This window comes from Diplotaxodon limnothrissa, linkage group LG4 (assembly GCF_057381915.1).
Source record: "Diplotaxodon limnothrissa isolate DT_005_m linkage group LG4, D_limnothrissa_male_GT1.1, whole genome shotgun sequence".
In the NCBI taxonomy this organism is placed as follows: Eukaryota; Metazoa; Chordata; class Actinopteri; order Cichliformes; family Cichlidae; genus Diplotaxodon; species Diplotaxodon limnothrissa.
Genome location: NC_140599.1, coordinates 23837645 through 23861256, shown reverse-complemented (window position 1 = coordinate 23861256; position 23612 = coordinate 23837645). Strand labels below are relative to the sequence as shown.

At 41.1% G+C, this 23612-nt stretch overlaps 1 protein-coding gene across 2 annotated transcripts; it reads left to right on the top strand.

Moving 5' to 3' along the window:
- Positions 1-954: 954 nt before the first annotated feature.
- brd4 (bromodomain containing 4) lies at positions 955-22758 on the top strand. Of its 2 annotated transcripts, none has more exons than XM_085351687.1 (19): positions 955-1627; positions 13460-13841; positions 14803-14940; positions 15035-15170; positions 15548-15888; positions 16017-16397; positions 16485-16613; positions 16986-17216; positions 17301-17524; positions 17910-18232; positions 18393-18488; positions 18607-19008; positions 19257-20045; positions 20155-20261; positions 20360-20510; positions 20611-20735; positions 20860-21065; positions 21756-22032; positions 22155-22758. In XM_085351687.1, the coding sequence occupies exons 1-19, from the start codon at positions 1530-1532 to the stop codon at positions 22221-22223; spliced, it is 4605 nt and encodes a 1534-aa protein (XP_085207813.1). In that variant the 5' UTR covers positions 955-1529; the 3' UTR covers positions 22224-22758. The 2 variants fall into 2 exon arrangements, with proteins under 2 accessions (XP_085207813.1, XP_085207812.1); XM_085351686.1 differs by having other exon boundaries at positions 20611-20741.
- The last annotated feature ends 854 nt before the right edge of the window (positions 22759-23612 follow it).

Sequence of the window (23612 nt, the reverse complement as noted above, 5' to 3'; positions counted from 1 at the left end):
GCCCTTCATCCATCAACGTATAAATCCTGCTGCTTACAATCCATAAAACATAGCTTAATTTTTTTTCTACTTTATTATTTCCAATTTTCTTTAAATATTGTGATAAAATCCCATTTAGAGCCTGGGCAGTGTCCTGCATATGGTTCATTTAATGAGTCACAATTGCACAGCCACACAGTTGAAATGTTTCACTGTTTTACAGATGTTTTGTGCACTGCCGCCATATTGGATTGTAAAGTTGGGGCTGTGATTTAACAATCACCACTCTAAATCTCCCAGTTAGAAGTCTGAGGTGTTCCGGTTGAAATTTTTGAGTGGGGTGCCAGAAATACGACTTCTGACTTAAGATGGAATGCACCAATACTTCCACCCTTACAGCTTTTTCAGCGAGCCAGCCCACTTTTTGCAATGATGCAATGTTTGAATGCTAAACATTATTACGTAATACTCTCAATATTTGCAGTTTAAGTTTTCCACGCAATGATTGCAATCCTGCACTTAAACTCATGACTAAGTCAAGGCTTGAACTTATCTCCTGTTTTAAGCAGTCAGTTGGAACTTGAATCTGCCTCATAGATCTGGCCGAATATAGTTATTTTTCCTCAAAAAAAAGTCCCATCATGATATCAGTCTGTGTGCTAGACGAGGAGATGATGGACTACAGATAAGTGAGCCCTTAGATTGGTGGGGGAAGGCATATACAAGATTACTCTAAAGAGACTGATTGTATGGGGGTGGAGCGTGATGAAATGGACTGAGAAAAAGACAGGAAGGGGGTGGGGTCTTAAAGGTGTAATGGAAGGGGGCAGAGAGAGAGAGCATGGACCTCAAGCCATTGATGGAGAAGTGGGGAGGGGTGAAAAGAAAAAAACACGTAGGAGTAAGAGAGAGAGGGAGGGGGAGAGAGAGGGAGGGAGGAGTGTGTGGGCTGAGGCTTGCTGAATGAGGAAGCAGTTGAGCCATTTTTTTTTTACTGTTGAGTAACTGCATGCTGGCCTGCCTGTGTTAGAGAGGGTGAGAGCGGGACCTGGACGAAAAAGTGTTTCTTCTGGATCTTATCAGAGCTCAGTCCTCTCTTTCACCTTCCCCTCTCAGTTTCGTATACATCTTGATTGCTGTTTGTGACTATTTAAGTTGGGGAGGCCCTGGAGAGGACACACAATGGAGCGAAGAGCCTCTGGCAACTGGGCTGTTGTACTGTTGAGAGGGGGATGGTGTAGAGAGAGGACCGGTTCACACAGCTAACACAGCCTGCCGGCTGTAGGTTTCCAGCAGCCTGTCCTCCCGCCTGGACCTACTCTTTCCCGGCTGGGGCCTCTTTTTCCTGGAACAGCCACCCTCAAACTACACTTGGACTACACTACGGATTACTCACCGTGTTCTGTGGGATTTTATAATACATACTGGAGCCTGAAGAATAAATCTATTATGTTTTTTGGATTGAACAAAGGGAAAAACTAACTTCTCTGTAATTCTTCCGTGCCCTGTTTTGGTTTTTGCTTTCTCTTTCTGTTTAGAGGAGTTCGTAAATGGATTACAAGATGCATGCCAAATCAAACGATTTACTGGATTTCCAAATACTGGATACACTTCTGGAAAAAATTGCGCATTCAGTCTCTGTTAAAAGGTAATGTTATCTGGTTACTTAGAGTATGTTACATTTTTCTTCAGAAACTCTGTTGAGTCACTGAAGGTCTTTATAGTCTTATATTTACAAAATGTTATAAATTTGTGTACATGGTTAAAAAGTATAATAGAAAACACTAAGGACAGCCTGGAGTCATGGTTCTTGGGACTATCATGTGGTTAGAAAGACGAGTTTTACGGGACCCAGCAATTCAATCCTGTTTAGAAATATGTCTTCAGTTTTATTCTGAATTGTATTTGGTATCTAGATTTCAGCCAGAAGCCTACCTCCTGGCGTGAGAGAGAGAGAGGAAGGGGGAGTACAGAGGAAGACTGTAGGGTTTTGTGTGTGTGTGCGCGCGTGTGTGTCTCTTGATTCCTGGCAGGGTTTGGCTTGCTTATCCTAACCAGCTGGAAGTTTAACTTAAAAGAGACTACATGATTCTTGCCTTTTCCTGTTATGTGTCTGACTCATGGTTAGTCTATTTGAGTCAGTCTGTATGACTCATGTAGTAAGCGGTTATAATCAGCACAGGGGGAATTTTTTTTATATGTGTGACCTTTCACTGAATTATTGAAAAGTCATTACTTTTGTTTCAAATTTCCATAGAACAAATGTAAACAAAGACAAATTTTGTTTGACTTTCATATGTGATGAAACTGAAGTAGCACAGGTTATGGGTGGTTACTGATAGTCATCGAAAACTAGGATTTGGAGGTATCAAGAGTAAAAATACAGTGCATTGGCCAAGAAGTCTTGAATTGTTCCCATAGAAACATTGGCAAAATTTGTTTTTTCTTTGCTTCAACACCTTGAAATTGAAATTCCTGTCATATGCTGTAGCGTTTCAAGTTTATTTTGGTATGTTTCTTGTTCCACTGGTGTACCATGAGGATTAATACATACATTTTTATAATCAATCTTATTCTTAACTATTATTAATCAAGCATAATTTTACTGTAAGTTCTTCTAGTGCTTTTCTTGATAGTTGGCTTTTTGTTGCTCACTATGAGGCTGCTGTACACAGCCTGATGCGTGCATGTCTGGTGCCATCTGAGCCCTGTTTGCACCTGTAAATTTCACGTGGTGATCGCACGCCCACTGGGACAAGTATTTGCCCTTGCAAGATGGGATTTACAATCAGAAACACCCTTAATTCATGGATGTCTCGTTACCTTATAAAAGTTTTTCACATCAGTGCTTTCAAAATAATAACAACTATATTTGTGCCTCTTTTCCACATGTACGTACTGAGCTTGACTCTACTCTTCTTGGTTTTGGTTGTTTTACATTACAGTCAAGTACCACCTTTTTATGCTTGGTGTCCTTATAGCAACACAGCCAGTGGACCAGTATGCTGGTTTGTGTAGACCCATTTCTGTCATTGCCAGGTTTAAAAACTTATCAGTTTTGATTTTTGTGAAGGGGTCGCTCTAATGACTCATCAGTGACGCCACTAACTGGCCAGTTGGTGGCATTCAGGCTGATGTCACATTTTGTCTCAGAGCGCTTGGAACCCCGGCCAGGTATCAAGTACTACTACCTAATGAAAAACCCTAAAAACTGAGTCAACTCAAGGCAAGCCAAGTAAGCACTAGTGGAAAGGGCTAAAATTGAAACTGACTAAACCCATGTTGAGTTTCAAAAACAAAAGTACACTTACATTTCTTGTCTTACCAGTCGAAAGGAGAGGGGGAATAAAAGGACATATGCAACAAGAGTGTTAACGACCCGAGAAATAAAAACATAGGTGGAATCAGTACAAACTTGAAAATTGACTGTCAAGACAGTAGCATTAGGGTGGAGCTCCTCCCTGAAGAGGAGCTGAAAAGGCTGGTGTGTAAGCAGGGAAATTGTGCTGTTGGCTTTGTCAGTGTGGTTCAGTTAATTATTTATTTTCATGCTTTCAGACAACATAAGCCATCATTCGAACTCCTGGGGCAGCCCCCCCCCCCCCTTAACCTTATACACGAATGATTAATAGCTTACTTTTACAGGGAGCACTGATGTCTTGCTATATTGTGTTTTGCTTCTATGTAGGACAGTTGGTGATGCTATATGTAGGACTAGATATCCTCACTTGAGATTTGTAACCCCCACCCCAGTAACCAGAACCACTTCCTCTCAAGAAAAAAAAAATTCCACAGCAGTCTGTGGTCCAGGTCAAAAGTCAACTATTATTCCAGGCCTAAACCATGCAGCCACAGGAAGCAAGCCTCTTGACCTGTGTTGGGGACTTTTGGAACCTTGATCTTAGATGCAAATATTACTGTTAAATTATCACAGCAGGTCATTCAAACTTGTTATATAAGTTTCTCTTAGAGACAAACTGAATGTGAATTGGTGCTTGCTAATATTTGTGCAGTTTAATATTAAGAAAATCTGAGCAAGCAACTTTGTCTTGCATGTAATTTATTTGAAGTGCGCAGCATCCAAATTAAAACATGTGAGGGCAAAAAGAAATTGCTGGAAAAGGCACTCACAAAAACAAGGCATATGTACACCTGCGCACAATAGCCCCTTTTCCATTTACCTACTTGGATCGACTGGTTTTCCATCCCAATTGAATACCACCTAATGTGTATAATCGTCAATCATATAAATGCTGCTGATCAACTTGTGACTTTCTAATATCTGATACGAATGCTACAAAAAAGGTGGATGTCGAGGCAGCTGTATACCTACCGCTCTGTCTGTGGCTTTTCGTCAGACTCTGGGACCATGGCGCTGTTTTTTGGAGCCATTTCCCTCATTGCCAGGTTTAAAAACTTATCAGTTTTGATTTTTGTGAAGGGGTCGCTCTAATGACTCATCAGTGACGCCACTAACTGGCCAGTTGGTGGCATTCAGGCTGATGTCACATTTTGTCTCAGAGCGCTTGGAACCCCGGCCAGGTATCAAGTACTACTACCTAATGAAAAACCCTAAAAACTGAGTCAACTCAAGGCAAGCCAAGCAAGCACTAGTGGAAAGGGCTAAAATTGAAACTGACTAAACCCATGTTGAGTTTCAAAAACAAAAGTACACTTACATTTCTTGTCTTACCAGTCGAAAGGAGAGGGGGAATAAAAGGACATATGCAACAAGAGTGTTAACGACCCGAGAAATAAAAACATAGGTGGAATCAGTACAAACTTGAAAATTGACTGTCAAGACAGTAGCATTAGGGTGGAGCTCCTCCCTGAAGAGGAGCTGAAAAGGCTGGTGTGTAAGCAGGGAAATTGTGCTGTTGGCTTTGTCAGTGTGGTTCAATTAATTATTTATTTTCATGCTTTCAGACAACATAAGCCATCATTCGAACTCCTGGGGCAGCCCCCCCCCCCCCCTTAACCTTATACATGAATGATTAATAGCTTACTTTTACAGGGAGCACTGATGTCTTGCTATATTGTGTTTTGCTTCTATGTAGGACAGTCGGTGATGCTATATGTAGGACTAGATATCCTCACTTGAGATTTGTAACCCCCACCCCAGTAACCAGAACCACTTCCTCTCAAGAAAAAAAAAATTCCACAGCAGTCTGTGGTCCAGGTCAAAAGTCAACTATTATTCCAGGCCTAAACCATGCAGCCACAGGAAGCAAGCCTCTTGACCTGTGTTGGGGACTTTTGGAACCTTGATCTTAGATGCAAATATTACTGTTAAATTATCACAGCAGGTCATTCAAACTTGTTATATAAGTTTCTCTTAGAGACAAACTGAATGTGAATTGGTGCTTGCTAATATTTGTGCAGTTTAATATTAAGAAAATCTGAGCAAGCAACTTTGTCTTGCATGTAATTTATTTGAAGTGCGCAGCATCCAAATTAAAACATGTGAGGGCAAAAAGAAATTGCTGGAAAAGGCACTCACAAAAACAAGGCATATGTACACCTGCGCACAATAGCCCCTTTTCCATTTACCTACTTGGATCGACTGGTTTTCCATCCCAATTGAATACCACCTAATGTGTATAATCGTCAATCATATAAATGCTGCTGATCAACTTGTGACTTTCTAATATCTGATACGAATGCTACAAAAAAGGTGGATGTCGAGGCAGCTGTATACCTACCGCTCTGTCTGTGGCTTTTCGTCAGACTCTGGGACCATGGCGCTGTTTTTTGGAGCCATTTCCCTCATTGCCAGGTTTCAAAAATGGCGGTTTTGCTTTTTGTGAACGAGACACTCTCATGACTCATGGAGTGACACCACTGACCAGCCAATCGGTGGCATGTAACATCTTCAGTCACTTCATTTTGGATCGCTTGGAACCCCGCTAACCAGGTTCCATGACCTAATGGAAAACCCTGAAACCTTGAGAAGACTAATGGAGAATTGGCTAATGTTCCCTTTAAGCCGCAGTCAGTCTAAAAATTTGTGAATCAGCCTCAAATGCTGCACTCTAGTCACCCACTTTCAAGCTAGAATGTTTATGTATACAAATGAGAGTACTGATCGGAGGGTTCCTCAAGTCATGGTGTCCTCTGGCCAGTCTACAGCATAACACAAAAGTGTCATCACAGCATGTGAAAAGCATAACTGACTGATCCACAACTTTCGCAAATAATTGTGAGAAATAGTGGAATCCCTCTGCACAGAGATATCAATAAAAAATAGTCACTGATAAAAGTGATGTATTTATTTACATTTTTATATGATAAACTTGGCACTCATCATGAAGATATTGTGCGAGTGCTGTCATTGGCTTTATATACAGTAAGGATGGGGGGAAATTGATGTAGCATATTTTTAAATAAATATTTACTCTGCAAATACATTGAACAGTCACTCAACTCATCAGTTTACTAGTAGAGAATCTCCTTTGCTCATATTTTAAATGTTAAGTTGCTGATAACCAGGTACTCTCAGCACTTTCCTCTTATCCTAGTGGCAGGTTTGCTTGACACTGTTGTGGCAGTCTCATCCTGTAGTTAGACTGATTCCAACTCAATTGTCATGGACTACAGTTCATGTTCAGCTCTTGAGATCTGTTATGAGCTAGACCCCAGTCTAACAAGGACCTGTAACAGGTAGAAAACTGATTCAAGTGCTGCAACACCAAACTCACTGAGGCTGCAGAGCAGAATGACCACTACTACAGTCCAAGACTGTGGAGCTGGAGTTCACCTACAGGATGGGGCTCACTGAATATATAGCCTGTAATGTTGTTCAGTTACATAGTTTTCACGAATAACTTTACACCTATTTTTGGCGTAGAAACTTGTAAACGGAAGTGATAATTCACTTAAGAGAGCGACTGCACCTCCGTTTGCACTGGTCACATATGCAAATACTCACCTCCATAAATTGAATATAAATCTATGGGAAACACTATTTAACTGTTTAATGTTGTTTATGTTTTAAAGACGGTTATGTAGTTGGAAAAGTTTTTTTTTTTTTACATGTATTAAACCAAAGTTTCATTTTACTCGGTTCACTTTTACTGGTTACTTCCTAAAACATGAAGGGAACCAGACAGAACAGGTTTAACAGGTTTCCTTCCTAAGTATTTTGTCAACAGCATTTATGGTGTTCTAAATTGCAAAGACCGCAAACCTTGTCCATGTTGTGTTTCTGTTAGTGCAAATGATCAGCAGGCCAAAAACCAAATCACTGCACGGTTATTAAATAACAAAATGCTCAATATTAGGTAAATTGACCAATATAGGTGAATTGGAGATGCCAAGAAAGGTGAAATGAAGGAGCTTTTAAAAACACTAGAGATGAGGCTTGTTGCTCTCTGCAATGTTTGAGTGAAGAGATCTACATGACATTTATGCTTTCAGAACATCTCCTGGAAACATTGTATTATAATGCGCTTGTAGTAATAAGTAAGGATGTAGACAAAAAGCTCAGGCCTGGAAAAAATGCAATAACTAGAAATCTACATACTTACCTGTTTGACATAAACATGAATGATATTGTTCTCAGTAGACACATTTGTACTGATTGTTCTTGACAGTATCCAAAAAAGGTCATGAGACAATATAAGACTAATGTTCATTTATTAGCATGTAGAGGAGAAGATATTTTGGCAAATTGTCAAATACATAACACCCACCTGTTTACAGTAGTGATTGTAAATGTGTCATGATGACAGTCAGAACAGGATATCTAAGATGATCTTTCTGATGTCCAGATAACTTACCCACATGTTGTTATTCTGGTTTTACTAGGCTAATTGTTTTCCTGTGACATTTAGTCTGCCAGGCATCTTCAGTCTTCGGATTTAAATATTTCTTTTAATGTTTGCGATTTTCTACACATCTAGTGATACTGTTGTGTTTTTTAAAGCCAGACAGGGAAAGAAAAATAGTCGTAGACAGCACTAATTTCCTTCGGGATTAATAAAGTATTCTGATTCTGATTTAAACTTTCCCAGGTGTTGTTGAGAAAAATTTAAGACTACAGCCAATGTTTTAAAATGGTGTTTCATTTATGTTGTTGAGCTAGATGGTTCTGCAAATGAAGATGGCAAAACATTTCAGCCAATTTCACTGCAGCCTTTAGGTTTCAAAGACACTATTTCACAGGAATGCATGCAAATGCTGGATGCAGTCAAATTGGGCATTAACCTTTGTTAACCTGCTTACTGTCTTCTGACCTGTGTGATGTCAGATCGTTCTGATTTAACGTGACAACAGAACAAGTGATCATCTAGCGAATTCAGATTGAGTGGAGTTCATGTGATCATAGCTTATGTTCAGCCCTGATAGGGAGGTCAGTTAGACATATACAGTCAAATGTTTAAGTCCACTTGAAAAATGGCAAACATTCATATTTTGCTTGATTGGATCTTAACAAGGTTCCAAGCAGAGTTTCAACATGCAACATTAAGAAATGGGAGTGAGACAAAACATTTTTCTGAGCATGCAATTTATTAAAAACAACATTGAGAGAGGCTGTTTTACAGCTGATCAAAAGTTTAAGACCACATGCCTTTAAAAGGCCAAATCTGTGCAAAAATGAGGCTTCATTGTCATTTTGTGTCATGTAGTCACACTGTCATGACGTTCTGATGGCAAAAGCAAAAAAATGTTCCCTTTTCGAACGTGGTCGGGTTTTTGAGCTATATAAACCAGGTCTCCCACAATGTGCCATTACTGCTGAGCTGGGATGCAGTAACACAGTCTACTGGAATTTCTTAAATGACCCTAAGGGTTATGGAACAAAAACGTCAAGTGGAAGACCCCCCAAAATTTTGCCAGCACTGAGCCAGAGGATCTAATTGGCTGTCCGTAAAGACTGCAGCCCCATAACCATCAGACGGCACCTGAAACTGAAGGGCTTCAAAAACAAAAAATATCTTCAAAGGCCGTGTCTTCTTGAACGCCACAGAACTGACCGTTTGAATGGTCCTGATGATTTCTAACGTTACTGGCATGAAAAGCAGATTCCACCTGAGATGTTTTCTACGCCCTACATTTCAGGGGGCGCCATGGTCTGGGGTGCTTTTTCCTTCAGTGGAACAACGGCACTTCAGGTGGTGCAGGGCCGTCAAACAGCTGCTGGTTATTTCTAAATGTTGTAGAGAGCATCTCTCATGACTGAGGGCCCTCGTCTGTATGATAACACCTGGGTTTTTTTTAACAGTGCTACAGTACACAGTGCCTGCAGGACAAGGGACTTTTTCAAGGAGAATAAAATCAGTCTTTTGGACCACTCTGCATGTTCCCCTGATCTAAATCTAATTGAGAACCTTCGGGTATGGATGACAGGGGAAGTTTACAAAAATGAACAACAGTTCCAGACAGTAGATGCCTTTTGTGCGGCCATCTTCACCACTTAGAGAAATATTCCCACTCATCTCATGGAAACTCTTGCTTTTTTTTTTTTTTTTTTTTTTTTTTGCAATTTTTCAAGTGGTCTTAAACTTTTGATTGAGATTGTATGAAGGCTGATGCAAACATAAAAGTGTACGGTAGCTGAAGATAATACAGATTCTGAAAAAAGCAACATAATAGTCTTTACAACTATGCCAGTATTTATAATGCTGTAATAACTGCAAACTTTTACATATAATTTTCTTGGGGGAAGAGAGGCGAGAGAGGTCTCCAAAGGTTTTCAGCATCATTGCAACATTATTTTCTCTGAGCACAGTGTAGAAAGTGCAGAAAAAAAGCTTGCATGTGCTTTTGGTGTACAAAATATCCATGACAATAAGTTAGATTTTCGTTCTGGTTTCCATCATTAGTCAGGAATGGCATCTGATAGTCAGTAGACTGAAATCATGCACAAAAAGGATGATTTGTCCAACAATCACTAAAGCAGAACACAAAAATGTGTTCTGCAAGTTGTGCGGTGCACAAGTTGTATCTGCATCATCACAGGTGTCATTTTTGGAGATGACCTTGAATATTGTGATATAATGTTTTATCGTGTATTGTCTACCACAACCTTTCATATTATTTTTGATCATTTGACAAACAAATTGTATTTTAGTGTTTAGTAAATTAATCCCTGCTTGGCTTGATTTGCACATCGGTGTGCTGAGTCTAGACAAGTTCTGTGGCTTTGTTTATTTTAAATTTGTTTTTATTTGGTCTTATTCACAGGGTATGGTACTTTTGCCTCCAGCTACAAATGTACCATATCACCTGGACCAGTACTGCTTCTTTTTTATGTGTTATTGGTTGTGGTCATTCAACATATTGGCAGTTATTCAGATTCTCCACTGTGCTTTAGTGCCTCGGGGGGGGGGGCAGTGATCATGTGGTGTGCAAACTGCTTCCTCCTTCTCAGAAAGTGACTCACCAAGAATGAGATTAGTCACAGATCCATATAGTTGTGTGTGTGCATGTGTTTATCTTTGAAGGCGGATTTCAGAGTATCAGACTGGAAAGCTTGAATACACAATCTGATGATCAGTATTTTTCCCCCAGAATACTGCTGCTGTTGTATTTTTACTCTGTTAGTCTAGATTGGTTTTTAGTTGGACTGTTGTCTTAACAGCCTTTGTGTGTAATTTGAATGTAATGTCCCTGACTGCCTGGGAGAGAGTACATTATGTAGGACTGAGCGTGCGGTGGAACACACAGTCCCTCGGCTGCCAGATGACGCTAATTCTCCTCTACTCTCCACCCCCTGCCCACTCACATCCAAAAGCACTCCCAGGTCTTGAGACAGAGTGGGAACAAAAGATCTACTACAACAACAACAACAACACACACACACACAAACAAAACTGAAACAGTTTATGATTTTTATTGAATTCACATCAGTAGACGGTTCTTATTTTATATAGTACGCCATAATATACACTTTCTATGATCAATCATGAGTTAATGCATCTGATTGTGATATCTTTTTGGAAATAACATTTCTATTAACAGATAGAGAAACTGTTATGGTAAAATTCAGACAGTTCGTTTTTGGTTTTCATTTGAGTAGTGTTTCTTCTTTCGGTTGAGAGGAAAATTTGTGAGTTGGTGGAACTATGTCATAATACTCACTGAACTAACAGTTTGAAACCATAAAGGAAATTAAATCATGTGGTCAATTCTTATGCTGACAAAATCCCCAGTAGATTAGTCAATGATTTGCAGATCTAGGTGTATTTTACATTACGTCTGTTGCTGCCATGGTTACATATAGTCAGGGACAATTTACTTATCTACCTCAAAAATAGATACAAAGAAAAGTGAGAAAATAATAGAGCAAAAGAAAAGGCAAGAACTGTGCCAGGTTAAAAAGGTGCAATTTTCTGTGTCTGGGTAGTTCAGAGTAGGGCAGGGCAATATGGCCAAAAATATTTATCACGATATACATTTGAAAATTTGCAATAACGATATCACTGACGATATAATTGACGCAAGACAAAATACTTTACAACTCCGCAACTTTATTAGTGCAAAAAACCCCCCATCAATGTATTTTCACTTAAACAAGCAGCTGTTTTTTATGTGCATTAAAGCTATATACAAATTTAACAGTGCAAATGCAAATTTCTTGCTGACAGTTTAACCAAAAGGCATTTCCAGTGGAAACTGGCCGACATATTATACCTGGTTATGCTCAGGATATCCACAAAATTTAAAAAGAGGTTATCCACACACAATACGGTAATATTATGTTGAAGCACAGTACGTATCACTCCGCGAGGTTCCTGACTACGGTAGCCATAATGCTCCAACAATCCATGAAGCGGTGCGGCTTCGTAGCTTAGCAAAGTCGTACTAAAACATTTTTTGACAGATTTTTGAGCAGCATGTACCACATAAAAACAGTTTGGTAATAAAAACGGCCTGCTTGCATGCTCTACCAAAAAATGTGCTTTGGTGTGTATCTGATGGACGAAAGCCAAACCAGTTCCATACCACTGAAGTTGCACCATTTTTGGTTCATCTGTTTCATTCAACAATCCGCTTTCGCCCTTCTCATTCTCCGTTGCCGCCATGCTTTTTCCACCATGCGCGTATTAAAACAAAGGCACTGCACATGCGCGTTTACCCATATTCTATCGCGATATTTCATTTTCTTATCATTGCCTAACATTATTCCGGTATTACTGTGAACAGTACCCCTAGATCAGAGTATAATATCACAGTAACTCTCACATTGGACAAAACTCTAGTCACAACCCGTCCCCTCACCATGTGTGGATGGTGACTTGTATTTTTAAATAATTTCCCCCAGGGATCAATAAAGTATTCTGATTCTGATGGTGGTACGGGATAAGGAAGGGTGCAAATCCATATTAAACTGTATATGCATTTGTAACAATCATATGGTGTAGCTTATTAAGATGATACCATTAAGTTAAAGGAAGGGTACTTCTAACATTTGTTTATTACTTTTTAACCACGTTAGTTCATATGAGATTTATATATCCTGACAACATTAGAAGATGGCTTAAGAATGTCTGCCATATTGGACACGATACAACCACTCTTTGCTAAGGAAAAACATGCATTGCTGGCAATGCTTCTTGGAGTTTTCTAATTGTTGCTGGGTTGCAAAGAATGCAAAGAAAACTGAATAATTGCTTTGGTAGCCAGAAGACTTCCACAGTTGGCTGTTGTTATTAATTTTTGTCTGTAAATACTTGCTAACTGCTTGCTGAGTGGTAGCACAACTTGTGAAAAATTGTGACACGAACCAGAAATTAAAGTAAAAGTTAGACGTTTTGAAACATTGTTGCAATACTTTGAAGGCAAACCTTCTGCATTTCAGGGTTGAACTGCGCGTTTCACAGTCTATTTAAATATGAGGATTGTGTAGTCTTACTTTGAAGGCTTTTATAATTCTGTAATCATTTGTACATTTAAACTAGCCAAAAGTATCTATATAACAAAGACTGGAAGCCAGGGAGAGCTTCAGTTTAATGTACATCTGCAACACCAGTTACTACTTTTGCTTTTTTCCATGTTACCAAGTCTGTCATAGCATTTAATTACAGTTAATACTAATTCTTCCCTATTATACCAAAGTAGATAAAGTATTTAACATATTCAGTTATGAAGGATCTTTAAAAAATTCACCCCGCCAACAGTGTGTTCTGGTTCAAGGCCAGATTTTCTGAATGAAATCATCACTGGGAACTTTGTCTTATTTTTAATATGACTGTGTAAACATTACAGTGCATGTTTCATCCTCTACTCACAATCAGAGCTGACAAAGTGGACATTTTTTCAACTGATAGAAGAAACTAACTCATTGTGTTGTGATTAAATGGCCGGTATACCACTAGCCTTGCAGCTATTTTATTTATTTGATTGTAAACATGGTATAAGGGGTCTAACTAAACTTTGCGTTGAAATGTAAAATGTTATTGGCTGTGTAACAAAAATCATTAGTTTAGCAAAGACTTTGTTTATAGTTTTGCTAATTACTCTTCTTTTCTGTTTTTAGAGAGTCCAGTGAGGAGTGCAATGGGATCAGCAGTGCTCTGTCAGTGGAGTCTGTGCCGGGGCCAAGATTAAACTGGTGTCCTGCCAACACCACTACCTCTACCCCTGCCCCTGCTTCAGCTCCAGGGCCCGAGCCCAGGTCCTGCCTTATCAGAATGGGTGACGGCCTGGACACAGCGCAGATGTCGGGCAGCAGCAGCAGCCAGGGGCAGGTTCAGCAACAGTGTAACCCCCCACCCCCAGAATACATCAATCCCAACAGGCCAAAGCGCCAGACCAATCAGCTACAGTACCTGCTGAAAGTGGTTGTGAAAACCCTGTGGAAGCACCAGTTTGCCTGGCCTTTTCATGCACCAGTGGATGCATTGAAACTCAACCTGCCTGTAAGCTTTGTTTTAACATAAAATGCTTGATTTCTCCAAGATTTCATGGACTGAGTAGATGTCTCATAGATCAGCCCAGCTTCTACACAATCTAATGTCCTGTATTTACTTATTTGTACTTTTTTATGATTTATAAATGCAGGCAAACTGACTAGAGCTGTTCTCTGCATGTATATGCAAGATTGAGAATAGCAGGGCTCTTTTTTTCTATTTCTATTTTATCATTTAGATTGTTGCATTTGTCATTGCACAGTATGAAGTCATATTAGACACACGCACATTATATCATCCTCAGCTGTTATAATCTGTAGTTAATGGAATTTAAATTTAATTTACAATTTTGGCTTCCACAAAACAATCAGAGCAAGATAACTGGGATTAAACAGTTACTGTGTTGTATGCTATTCTTTTGCTTTGCCTTTCAGCACACCACTCTCCTTTTGCACCTCTATAAAGATCTAAATTTAGTCCCCAGAAAACTGTGGCAGACTCATTTATGTTGATTTATTTATTTTGTTTTTCAATCTAATTACATTTATCATCCAATTGAAAAGCCATTTCTTTTTTTAAGTTTAATGAATCCACATTTTTTCCAAGCCCTGAGTAATCATGTTTAATGATATGCATCTCGCTATATAAAATCCAATCCATTATTATTATTATTATTATTATTATTATTATTATCATTAATTATCAGTCATCTCTCAAGCCACAATAATGAAATGTTTGCCAGAAATTGAACATTTATTGAACCTTCTGACATTTTTTAAAATTAGTTAAATAAAAAATTTTTGTTTGTGCAATTTATTTTGGTTTTTCGTGATGGGGCTGACAATGATGATATAAAAGTGCCAAATATAATACAGGAGGTGTTAAGGGGTTCACTTTAGTAAAGAACCAGATTGCATTGAAGAGTTTCCACTTGAGTTTTTTCTGACCAACTTATTTGTAACCATTTCAGGACTACTACACAATAATCAAAACCCCTATGGACATGGGAACAATCAAGAAAAGGCTTGAGAACAGTTACTACTGGAATGCCCAAGAATGTATCCAAGACTTCAACACGATGTTTACCAATTGCTACATATACAACAAGGTACATAGTTGTACAACAGAGCCTTATCAATATAACGTTGCAATAATTCTGAAGTTGTTCCACTTGAACTAAGACTGTTTTTCTCCCTTTGCAGCCTGGCGATGATATAGTGTTAATGGCTGAGGCTCTAGAGAAGGTTTTCCTCCAGAAAGTCTCAGAAATGCCACAGGAAGAAACTGAGATTGTTGTCATGACAGGAAAGGGACGTGGCCGAGGCCGGAGAGAGGGAGGTATGGGTCTCTAAAATTAATTTCTACCAGTTAGCATGTATTCCTAGTTTTTCCTCTTTAAGATTGTATATTTAGGGTTCTTTATTTATTTATTTCAGTTGAGTTATATTAAAGGATTGAGAAAATGCACCTTTTAAAAAGGCACTCAATGAATCAACATTTTTCTTTCCTCTGAGTAATCATGTTACCCCTATTTGACTTCAGTGTGGCTGCACATTTCGGTGTGCACATGGATAGGCATTTCTTTGGTCTACATTATTATAAAGACCAGAGAGAGTGTGCAAAACTCTGATATTTGTTTCTGATTCTATATGCAAGAAGAGTTTTTAATCTAAAACTTTCATGAGAAAACAACCGTTTTGTTCTTTCACATCCAGGTCTAAACTTGAAACCCGGGGCCATTATGGATCCTTTGTCAACAACTCCTCAAACACGTGGCCTATCAGCCCTCCCAACAGGGCTCCAAACTCGAGGACCAGTGCAGGGTCCGCCTTCACTACCTCCCCAGCCTTTGATGCAGGCCCTGGCAGGCCATGTGCCCCCAGCGTTATCCAGCCATGCACCACAGCTCGGAGCGCCATTCTCCCTGGGTCAGTCAGACTGCCCACCTCAAGTTCCTGTAATGACTTCTGTGCCTCCCCCTTCCCAGACCTCTCTTCCCCCAGCAACAATCCAGAGCACTGCCCCCATGCTGCAGACCTCCATGACCATGACCAAAGTGAGTGTACTTGACAAATGGATGAATGTTTGGGCATGAAGACTCATCTTTGACCATGCTTGGATCAGACATATGTAGATAAGATATAATAACTGCTTAATTCCCTTTCTTGTTTTACTGCTATCCAGCCAAGAAAGAGCCAAAAAAGGAAAGCAGACACTACAACGCCTACTGCAAATGACCAGCTGAGTGAGTCATCGCCAGCAGAATCTAAGTCTGGGAAGACACTACCCAGGCGAGAGAGCGCACGGCCTACGAAGATTAAAAAGGACGCTCCAGACTCTCAGCATCACATAGGCTTGGGGATGGGACTAAGCGGACCGAGTGGAGGTCATAGCCCCAAACCACAGGACCAGCTGGGGTATTGCGCCAGTCTGGTTAGAGAGATGCTGTCCAAGAAACATGCTGCTTATGCCTGGCCATTCTACAAACCAGTTGATGTGGATGCACTGGGACTACATGATTATCATGATATCATCAAACATCCAATGGACCTCAGCACCATTAAGGTGTGCAGAAAACACATATTTTCAGAGAAACTAAACAGGGGGCATTTTTTGATGGCAAGTAATTAATACCCTTGATGTATTTAATAGGCCAAGCTGGAGAACAGGCAATACCGGGATCCCCAGGAGTTTGCTGCTGATGTGCGATTAATGTTTTCCAACTGCTACAAATATAATCCTCCAGACCATGAGGTGGTAGCCATGGCTCGCAAACTACAGGTACGTACATGCTATTGTTACATTTTTAAAAAAGATGCAAGGCAAAAAGTTGATCTATGTAGAGTTTTACTAGCCTTAAAGTATCCAATATAAGGGGAGGCTGTTTTGCTGCCGTTCTGATCTCTGATTGCATTCTACTGAATTTAATTTTTTGTTTTGGAATTATTTGATTTATTTGCTAGTTTATACAGGGCTCCTCTGCAAAAAAAAAAAAAAGCAAATAAAAAATAACACTGCAATAAATCATCAAGTCTCACATGCTGCAGTTGAACAGGGAGCAGAAGTCATTAATATGTTAGTATCCTGCCCAACTAATGTATGTGTGTGTAAAACACCAATTTTGATAGTATGCTTGCTTCTTTTCATTTGTAGGATGTCTTTGAAATGCGCTTTGCCAAGATGCCAGATGAACCAGAGAGCAAGCCTTTAGTTTCTGCCCCAGCTCCTGCACTTCATCACCCTGCCCCTGTTAAGCCTCAGCCTCCTCTGGCCCACGTCGCCTCATCTTCGGACAGCTCCAGTGACTCATCCTCTGAGTCTGAGTCTTCCACTGATGACTCTGAAGAGGAAAGAGCCCAGAGGTTGGCAGAGTTACAGGAACAGGTCGGTTGTCTAAGAAAATTCAGTTGAGTTGTTGTCCACACCCTGAAAACTTTTGTTGACAACTGATCTAATTTCTGTATGCAGTTGAAGGCTGTCCACGAGCAGCTGGCTGCCCTCTCCCAACCACAAGCCAGCAAACCAAAGAGAAAAGAAAAGGAAAAGAAAGAGAAGAAAAAGGATAAGCATAAAAGGAAAGGAAGCATGCCTGTCGATGAGATCCAGGATGCTACACCTCTTTCGCAGCCGTCTAAGAAGATTAAGACCAGTAACAATAACAACAAAGAGATTGTTCCCAAGAAGAAACCCAGGTGGGTATTAAGCGGTCTCCTAAAGCTTGAACAAAACCTTTATAAAGCAGTCAGCCTGACATTTCACAATCTGTTAATTACCCTTTCTTCATTTTATATACAGCTTATTGTTATGTTTTCAATAAATGCCAAGAGGCTTGGTTATCCTATGACATTTATTACATAGTTTATCTTCTTATAAATTATGAGTCTTAATTGTTGATTGTTGTAATCCAGCTTATTAGGTAACTTTGAGTGGACAGTTTTATTCATGTTAAGAGTTTTAGTCTCCAGCTGTAACTGATTAGCTGTAGGTATGTATTTTCTGTTTTTACCATTTCGAAAAGGTGACTGATTTACTAGAGCTTAGTCAGCATTGGTAAATTTTTGTGTTTTGCCTCTGTAGCAAAAAGGAGACGATGAAACCTGCCAGCTTGCAGCCTGTTCCTAGTCTGGAAGATGACCTGGGAGCCACTCTGTCATCAGTTACAGGGGAAAAGTGCAAACCTATGACCTATGAGGAGAAGAGGCAGCTAAGCCTGGACATCAACAAGCTTCCTGGTGACAAGCTTGGCCGTGTAGTACACATTATCCAGTCCAGAGAGCCCTCACTCAAAAATTCAAACCCTGATGAGATTGAGATTGACTTTGAGACGCTAAAGCCTTCCACTCTGCGTGAACTAGAGAGATATGTGTCTTCCTGCCTCCGCAAGAAGAAAAGGGTTTCAGGTAAGCCAGTGTATGAATTATAGTAAAAACAAACATCGGAACCAACTCCAAATCTATTTAAAAAAAAAAATACTTAGTCTTGACAGAAAACATTCAGAATTCTGCCATTTACCATCACTATGAAATCAGGAAATGTATGAACATGTGCATTGTTTTGTAGTTGATAAGACTATGGAGCCCATGGCTACCTCTAAAAAGACCGGATCTTCTTCAGACAGCAGTGGCTCCAGCTCAGACAGTGAAGTGGAGGTGCCAGGTGAGTTACTCCAGATATGAGCATTCAGATTTACATAATCTCTCCCCCCCCCCCCCCCCCCCCCAAAAAAAAGAGAAAAGTATGAAATGTTTATGTTTGTACATGTTTATTTTCCCAGGAACGATAAAACAGCCGAAAAAGAAGAACCATGCTGTAAAGGAGGGGAAGGGGAAGACACATTCTCATATTCAGACTCTACCCGCTCAGGCTACACATCAGTCTCAAGCTGCAGGCCTTCAGTCCAGCAGTCAGATGAAGCAACAGCAGCACCATCACCACCACCAGCCATCTCCTGCAGGCTTCATGGCGCCCTCTGTTGCTCCTCTCGAGTCTTCTCAGTTACTGGAGACGAGCTTTGACTCCCTGCCACCTTTTGGTCAGCCCATCATGCACATGTCCCACCACACAGGCAACGCATCCTCGTCACCTGCACCTTCTCACCTCAACACTCATTCTGCTGGGCCAGTGTCCCCTGAGACACATCCTTTCCTCAACCAGCATTCCGTCCTCCCATCTCCAGGTAAGGTTTTATGCAGAGGCCAATTGTTTGATGACTCTAGTCCTGATAACTACCTAGGTTGCTATTGCTTTTGAAGCTACAACTGCATTTCTCCTCTACGGAATCCTACAGTTGTAATGCAGGTTACAAAATGACCACTAGTTCACCTTTTTCCTATTAAACCTATGTTCTAATAGAGCACATATACTAAAAATTGTATTTTTGCCAACAAATTCACGCTAATAAAGTTTTGCGTCTTCTACCCTTAGCCTTACACAGTTCCATGCCTCAGCAGCCTTCTCGGCCCAGTCACAAGGCAGCCCCTCTTCATCCCAAACCCCCTCAGCAACCAGCGCCACCTCAGCAGCCGCAGCAACAGCAGCAGCCACCTCTGCAGCAGCAGCCACCTCTGCAGCAGCTCCAGCCTCAGCCTCTGCCTCAGCCCCAGCCAACAGCACCACCACCACTGCCACAACAGCACCAACTCCCCTCACAGATTCTTCACTCTACTCAGCCTCTGCACCAGCGGCCTATATCCCCCCCAACACTCACACCCCAAGGCTTGTTGTCTTCTCAGCCACCCCAGATGCTGCTGGAGGATGATGAAGAGCCAGTGTCTACAACGCCAATTAACCAGTTATTCCTACCGCAGTTTCAGCAACCGCGTCAGACCCAGCAGGCTCGTCAGCAGCAGCAACAACCAGTACAGACTTCACTCCTGCAGTCTGTTCAGACACAATCTCAGCTTTCGTCTCAGACTACCTTGGCTCCTGCCCAGCACCCTGTTCAGTCCCAGGCTCAGTCAGCCCCGTCACATCAGACGCTGTCCCAACAGATGCCCTTACACCAGGCCCGCCACATGCAACATACTCAGCAGCAACAACAGCAACCACAACAGCAGCAAGTGAACTACCAACATTGTCCCATACTCCCTCCTCAGTCCCAGGGAACACAACACAAAGCGTCCATGCCCACCAATAAAACACAACAGATTATCCAGCAGCAGCAGCAAGAGCAGCCCTCCCCTCGCCCGACCAAGCCTGACCCTTATAACACAGGTTGGTCGAATGAAATAGGACAGAAATATATTTTGTTACCTGGATTTTTTTTTTTTTCCCAAATGAATCATGTTTGCAGACATCTTATTTCCCTTTCTACTGTTTACAGGTCATATGAGAGACAACCCATCCCCTCTCATGATGAATTCTCCCCAACTTCCCCAGTATCCACCTGTGTCGCACCAGTCTCCACCTCACAACATGCAGCCTAAAAAGGTGAGAACATTTCTGTCAGGTTGGCAACTGTTTTTAACTGAGGCAGAGTTCGAGGCTCGAATAAGGTCTGACTTTGATTCAATTTGATTGCCATGCAGCAAAGGGCCCCTGGGACCCAAGGTGTGTTAAAAGAGGAGAAACTTCCTCCATCACCAGTGATGAGAGGGGAGCCATTTAATCCTGCAATGAGACCAGATCATCATAAACATCCTGAGAGCAAGCCTTGTCAACCAAGCCACAGCCAACAGAGTAAGAGCTCCCTAACTACTTCTCCTTAATGTTTTCCCCCCAAAATGAAATTAAGAATTAAGAAACTGTGCAGGATATTGATTCTTCTTGTGTTGAGCAGATGTGAAGTCCATGGAAGGCTCGCGACCTGTTATCCGCTCCGCTGAGCCCAGTGGGCCACCCACCTCTTTGCAAGATAAGGAGAAGTTCAAGCAGGAGTCCAAGGCTCCTTCTGCCCCCAAAAAGGTACAGGTGGGTGCAAGAGTCAGTTTATAAAAGTAACTCATACCTCTATATACATCTGATTGTAGCCCAAAAGGATTCCACCTACCAGAATTTTTGATTTGATCTCTCTGTGTCTGTTCCTCAGGATGTGAAACTGAAGAATATGGGCTCGTGGGCCAGTTTGGCACAAAAATCCACGTCTACGCCCTTATCGGCAGTGAAATCCTCGAGTGACAGTTTTGAACAATTCCGTCGTGCTGCTCGGGAGAAAGAGGAGAGGGAGAAGGCCCTGAAGGCCCAAGCTGAGCAGGCAGAAAAAGACAGGCTACGCAGAGAGCAAGACAAACTACGGTGAGATCGTCAGTAACAAATACAAAAGGGGCAAAAAGCAGCAGTGATTGAGGAGATTCGTGTCCCGTATTTATTGTATATCTGCTTGAAAAAGTCATGACAGAATAATATAAAGTATATTATAGTTAACTGTGTATAGCAATGTGCAGTCATTCAATGAATTTGAATGACTGCAAATATCTGTTTGAGCTGCTTGATGTTTAATACACAGTGTGAATTCCTGGATTTAAAGATATCGTATGCCCTCTTGTGGTCATATTCTGTGACTGCACCAGCCACAGAGATTAAAGTGTACTGAAAGGGCACAGTAGCAGAGGAAATTGATTTAAAAATGATCAGATCTGACAAGGTTATCATGGAATATCATTAATCATGAGCCTGTCGACCCTCCACTTCTGTCTGATGTTTTTCATGCAAGAGGCCACTGAACGAGCTTTTAATTTTTCATCTATTGTAGATGTTGAACTGCTCATGAATTAGGAATAGTCCAGTAAATAATAAGGGTCCTAACACCCTCTTTTTAAAAATAAATACATTTTTGTAGTAATCTTTGTGATGATCCTGTTTTTGTGGGCTTTAAGTGTCCAGCAGGGCACCACATGTATATGTGAGGACATCGCTTATGCAGCCATGAACCCCCTTCAGCAACATGCTGAGCGTTTGACTGATGGCTGTTGCTCTGCTTTCCAGAGGTCGGGATGAAGAGGAGGTCATGGAGCAAAGCAGAAGGATGCACGATGAGCCTCGCAGACGTCTTGAGCAGCCACACATTCAAGCCCCGTCACAACAACAACATCAGCAGCAGCAACAGCAGCAGCAGCAGTCGGTGCAGCAGGAGTCCCAGCCTCCCGCCATTCAGCAGCCTCCTCAACCTCCCACACCGCCTCAGCTCACCACACAGAACCAGTTAGACCAAGAGAGAGAGAGGGCCCGCCTCCGAGAGCAAGAGAGAAGGAGGCGGGAAGCGGTGAGATGATTTTTCTAGGTTTAACCCTTCTGGGATCTGTGGGGGTCTTGAGCTATGTAAAACAAAAGGTAGTGAACTGTTTGAACATAAACAATAATGGCTGTTCTCTTCTCTCTCTACAGATGGCAGCGACTATTGACATGAATTTCCAAAGTGACTTAATGGCTATCTTTGAGGAGAACCTGTTTTGAGAAGAAGAGCAACTGAAACAAAACTGCAAAAAAGAAAGAAAAAAGAAAGAAAGGGAGAAAAAAGATGTAAACCTCCTCTAAAGTAAGAATGTGGAGATCATGCAGCAGAGAGGGACACGGACTGTACGTATATGTGACGGGCCCTGTTGAGACTGAGTACAAACACTGGACGGGCGGTCACAGCTTGGTTTGCCCACGTGGACTGAACACACAAACATCACACGGGGACGAGTCGCTTAGTTTTGGATGTCGTTTTCCTGGATATTTAGCATTACCTGGCTGATATCGCGTAACAGGAAAAAAGCGGACCCCTGATGGCAGCGCTGCCTTTTTCACACTTTGTTTTTACAGTGTGTGCGTGTGTGTCTGTGGGTACAACGGTAACCACAAGCGTGAAGACATCCCACTGATAACGTTCAGACAGACTGCAGAGACACTGAGAGAACTGCCAGATGTCTGAGTTGGTGAAGAAGACTGATCTTTATGTGTTCTGTTTTGTTTCTTGTAAGTGAAAAGATTACATTTTTGTTTTGTTTTGGGGTGTTTTTTTTTTTCGGGGGGGGGGGCTACTTCCATACTGTAAATCATGTATATTTCTCAGCAGAGAAGGTACAGTTTGCCTTACACCTCTTTTTCCTAAACTGACCATTATCTTCTGTGGCCTGCACAAACGGACAAACAAACATTTGCAGACGAGGCGAGGAGCAGTGCAGACCTTTTTTCATTATCTAGTATCTACTGTAAAGAAGTATTTTCTTATACTACAATAACTGTTTATTTTGAATCTCTTTTCTTTCTTTTTTCCTTCCTCTTTGAATCTTCTCACCAACACACTCCGCCAGCTACTTCTATGCCAAACAACCCCTGATATCTTTTATGCTAAATTACTTGTCCTAAAACATTTGGTAGCTAGTTAAAAAAAAAAAAAAAACTTAAAAAAAAAATACCCTCAATATATGCATTATCATAGTTTCAGCAAGTATTTATCAAAGACAGAGTCAGTCAAGTTTTTTCCATCTTGCCTTTTATTTTTTAATTTAAAGCTACAGTAGGAAATCGGTAGCAGAAGAGGGAGAGAGTCTGGTCGTTTCTAAGCTTTAGTTCTGAGTTTTCACTACAAATGTCGCACCATCGTTTGCATTACACTTTTAGATACACTGTTGGAGAAGTTTTTCTGAGTGGCCGGTTCACAACAGTAACTACTGGGTCAGTCAAGCCCCCTTTTGTTCCCTCTGATGAAGCTGGGACTATCAGGGGAATTAGACAAACATCTTTCTGTAGCTGTTACTTCAATCAGGTTAGTAAAGTAGTAGACTGGAGAGAGCTCCCTGTTAGATTTTTCACATCGAATCGTCTTCTAGTTCACCGAGGGCACAGTGTCGACGGTAT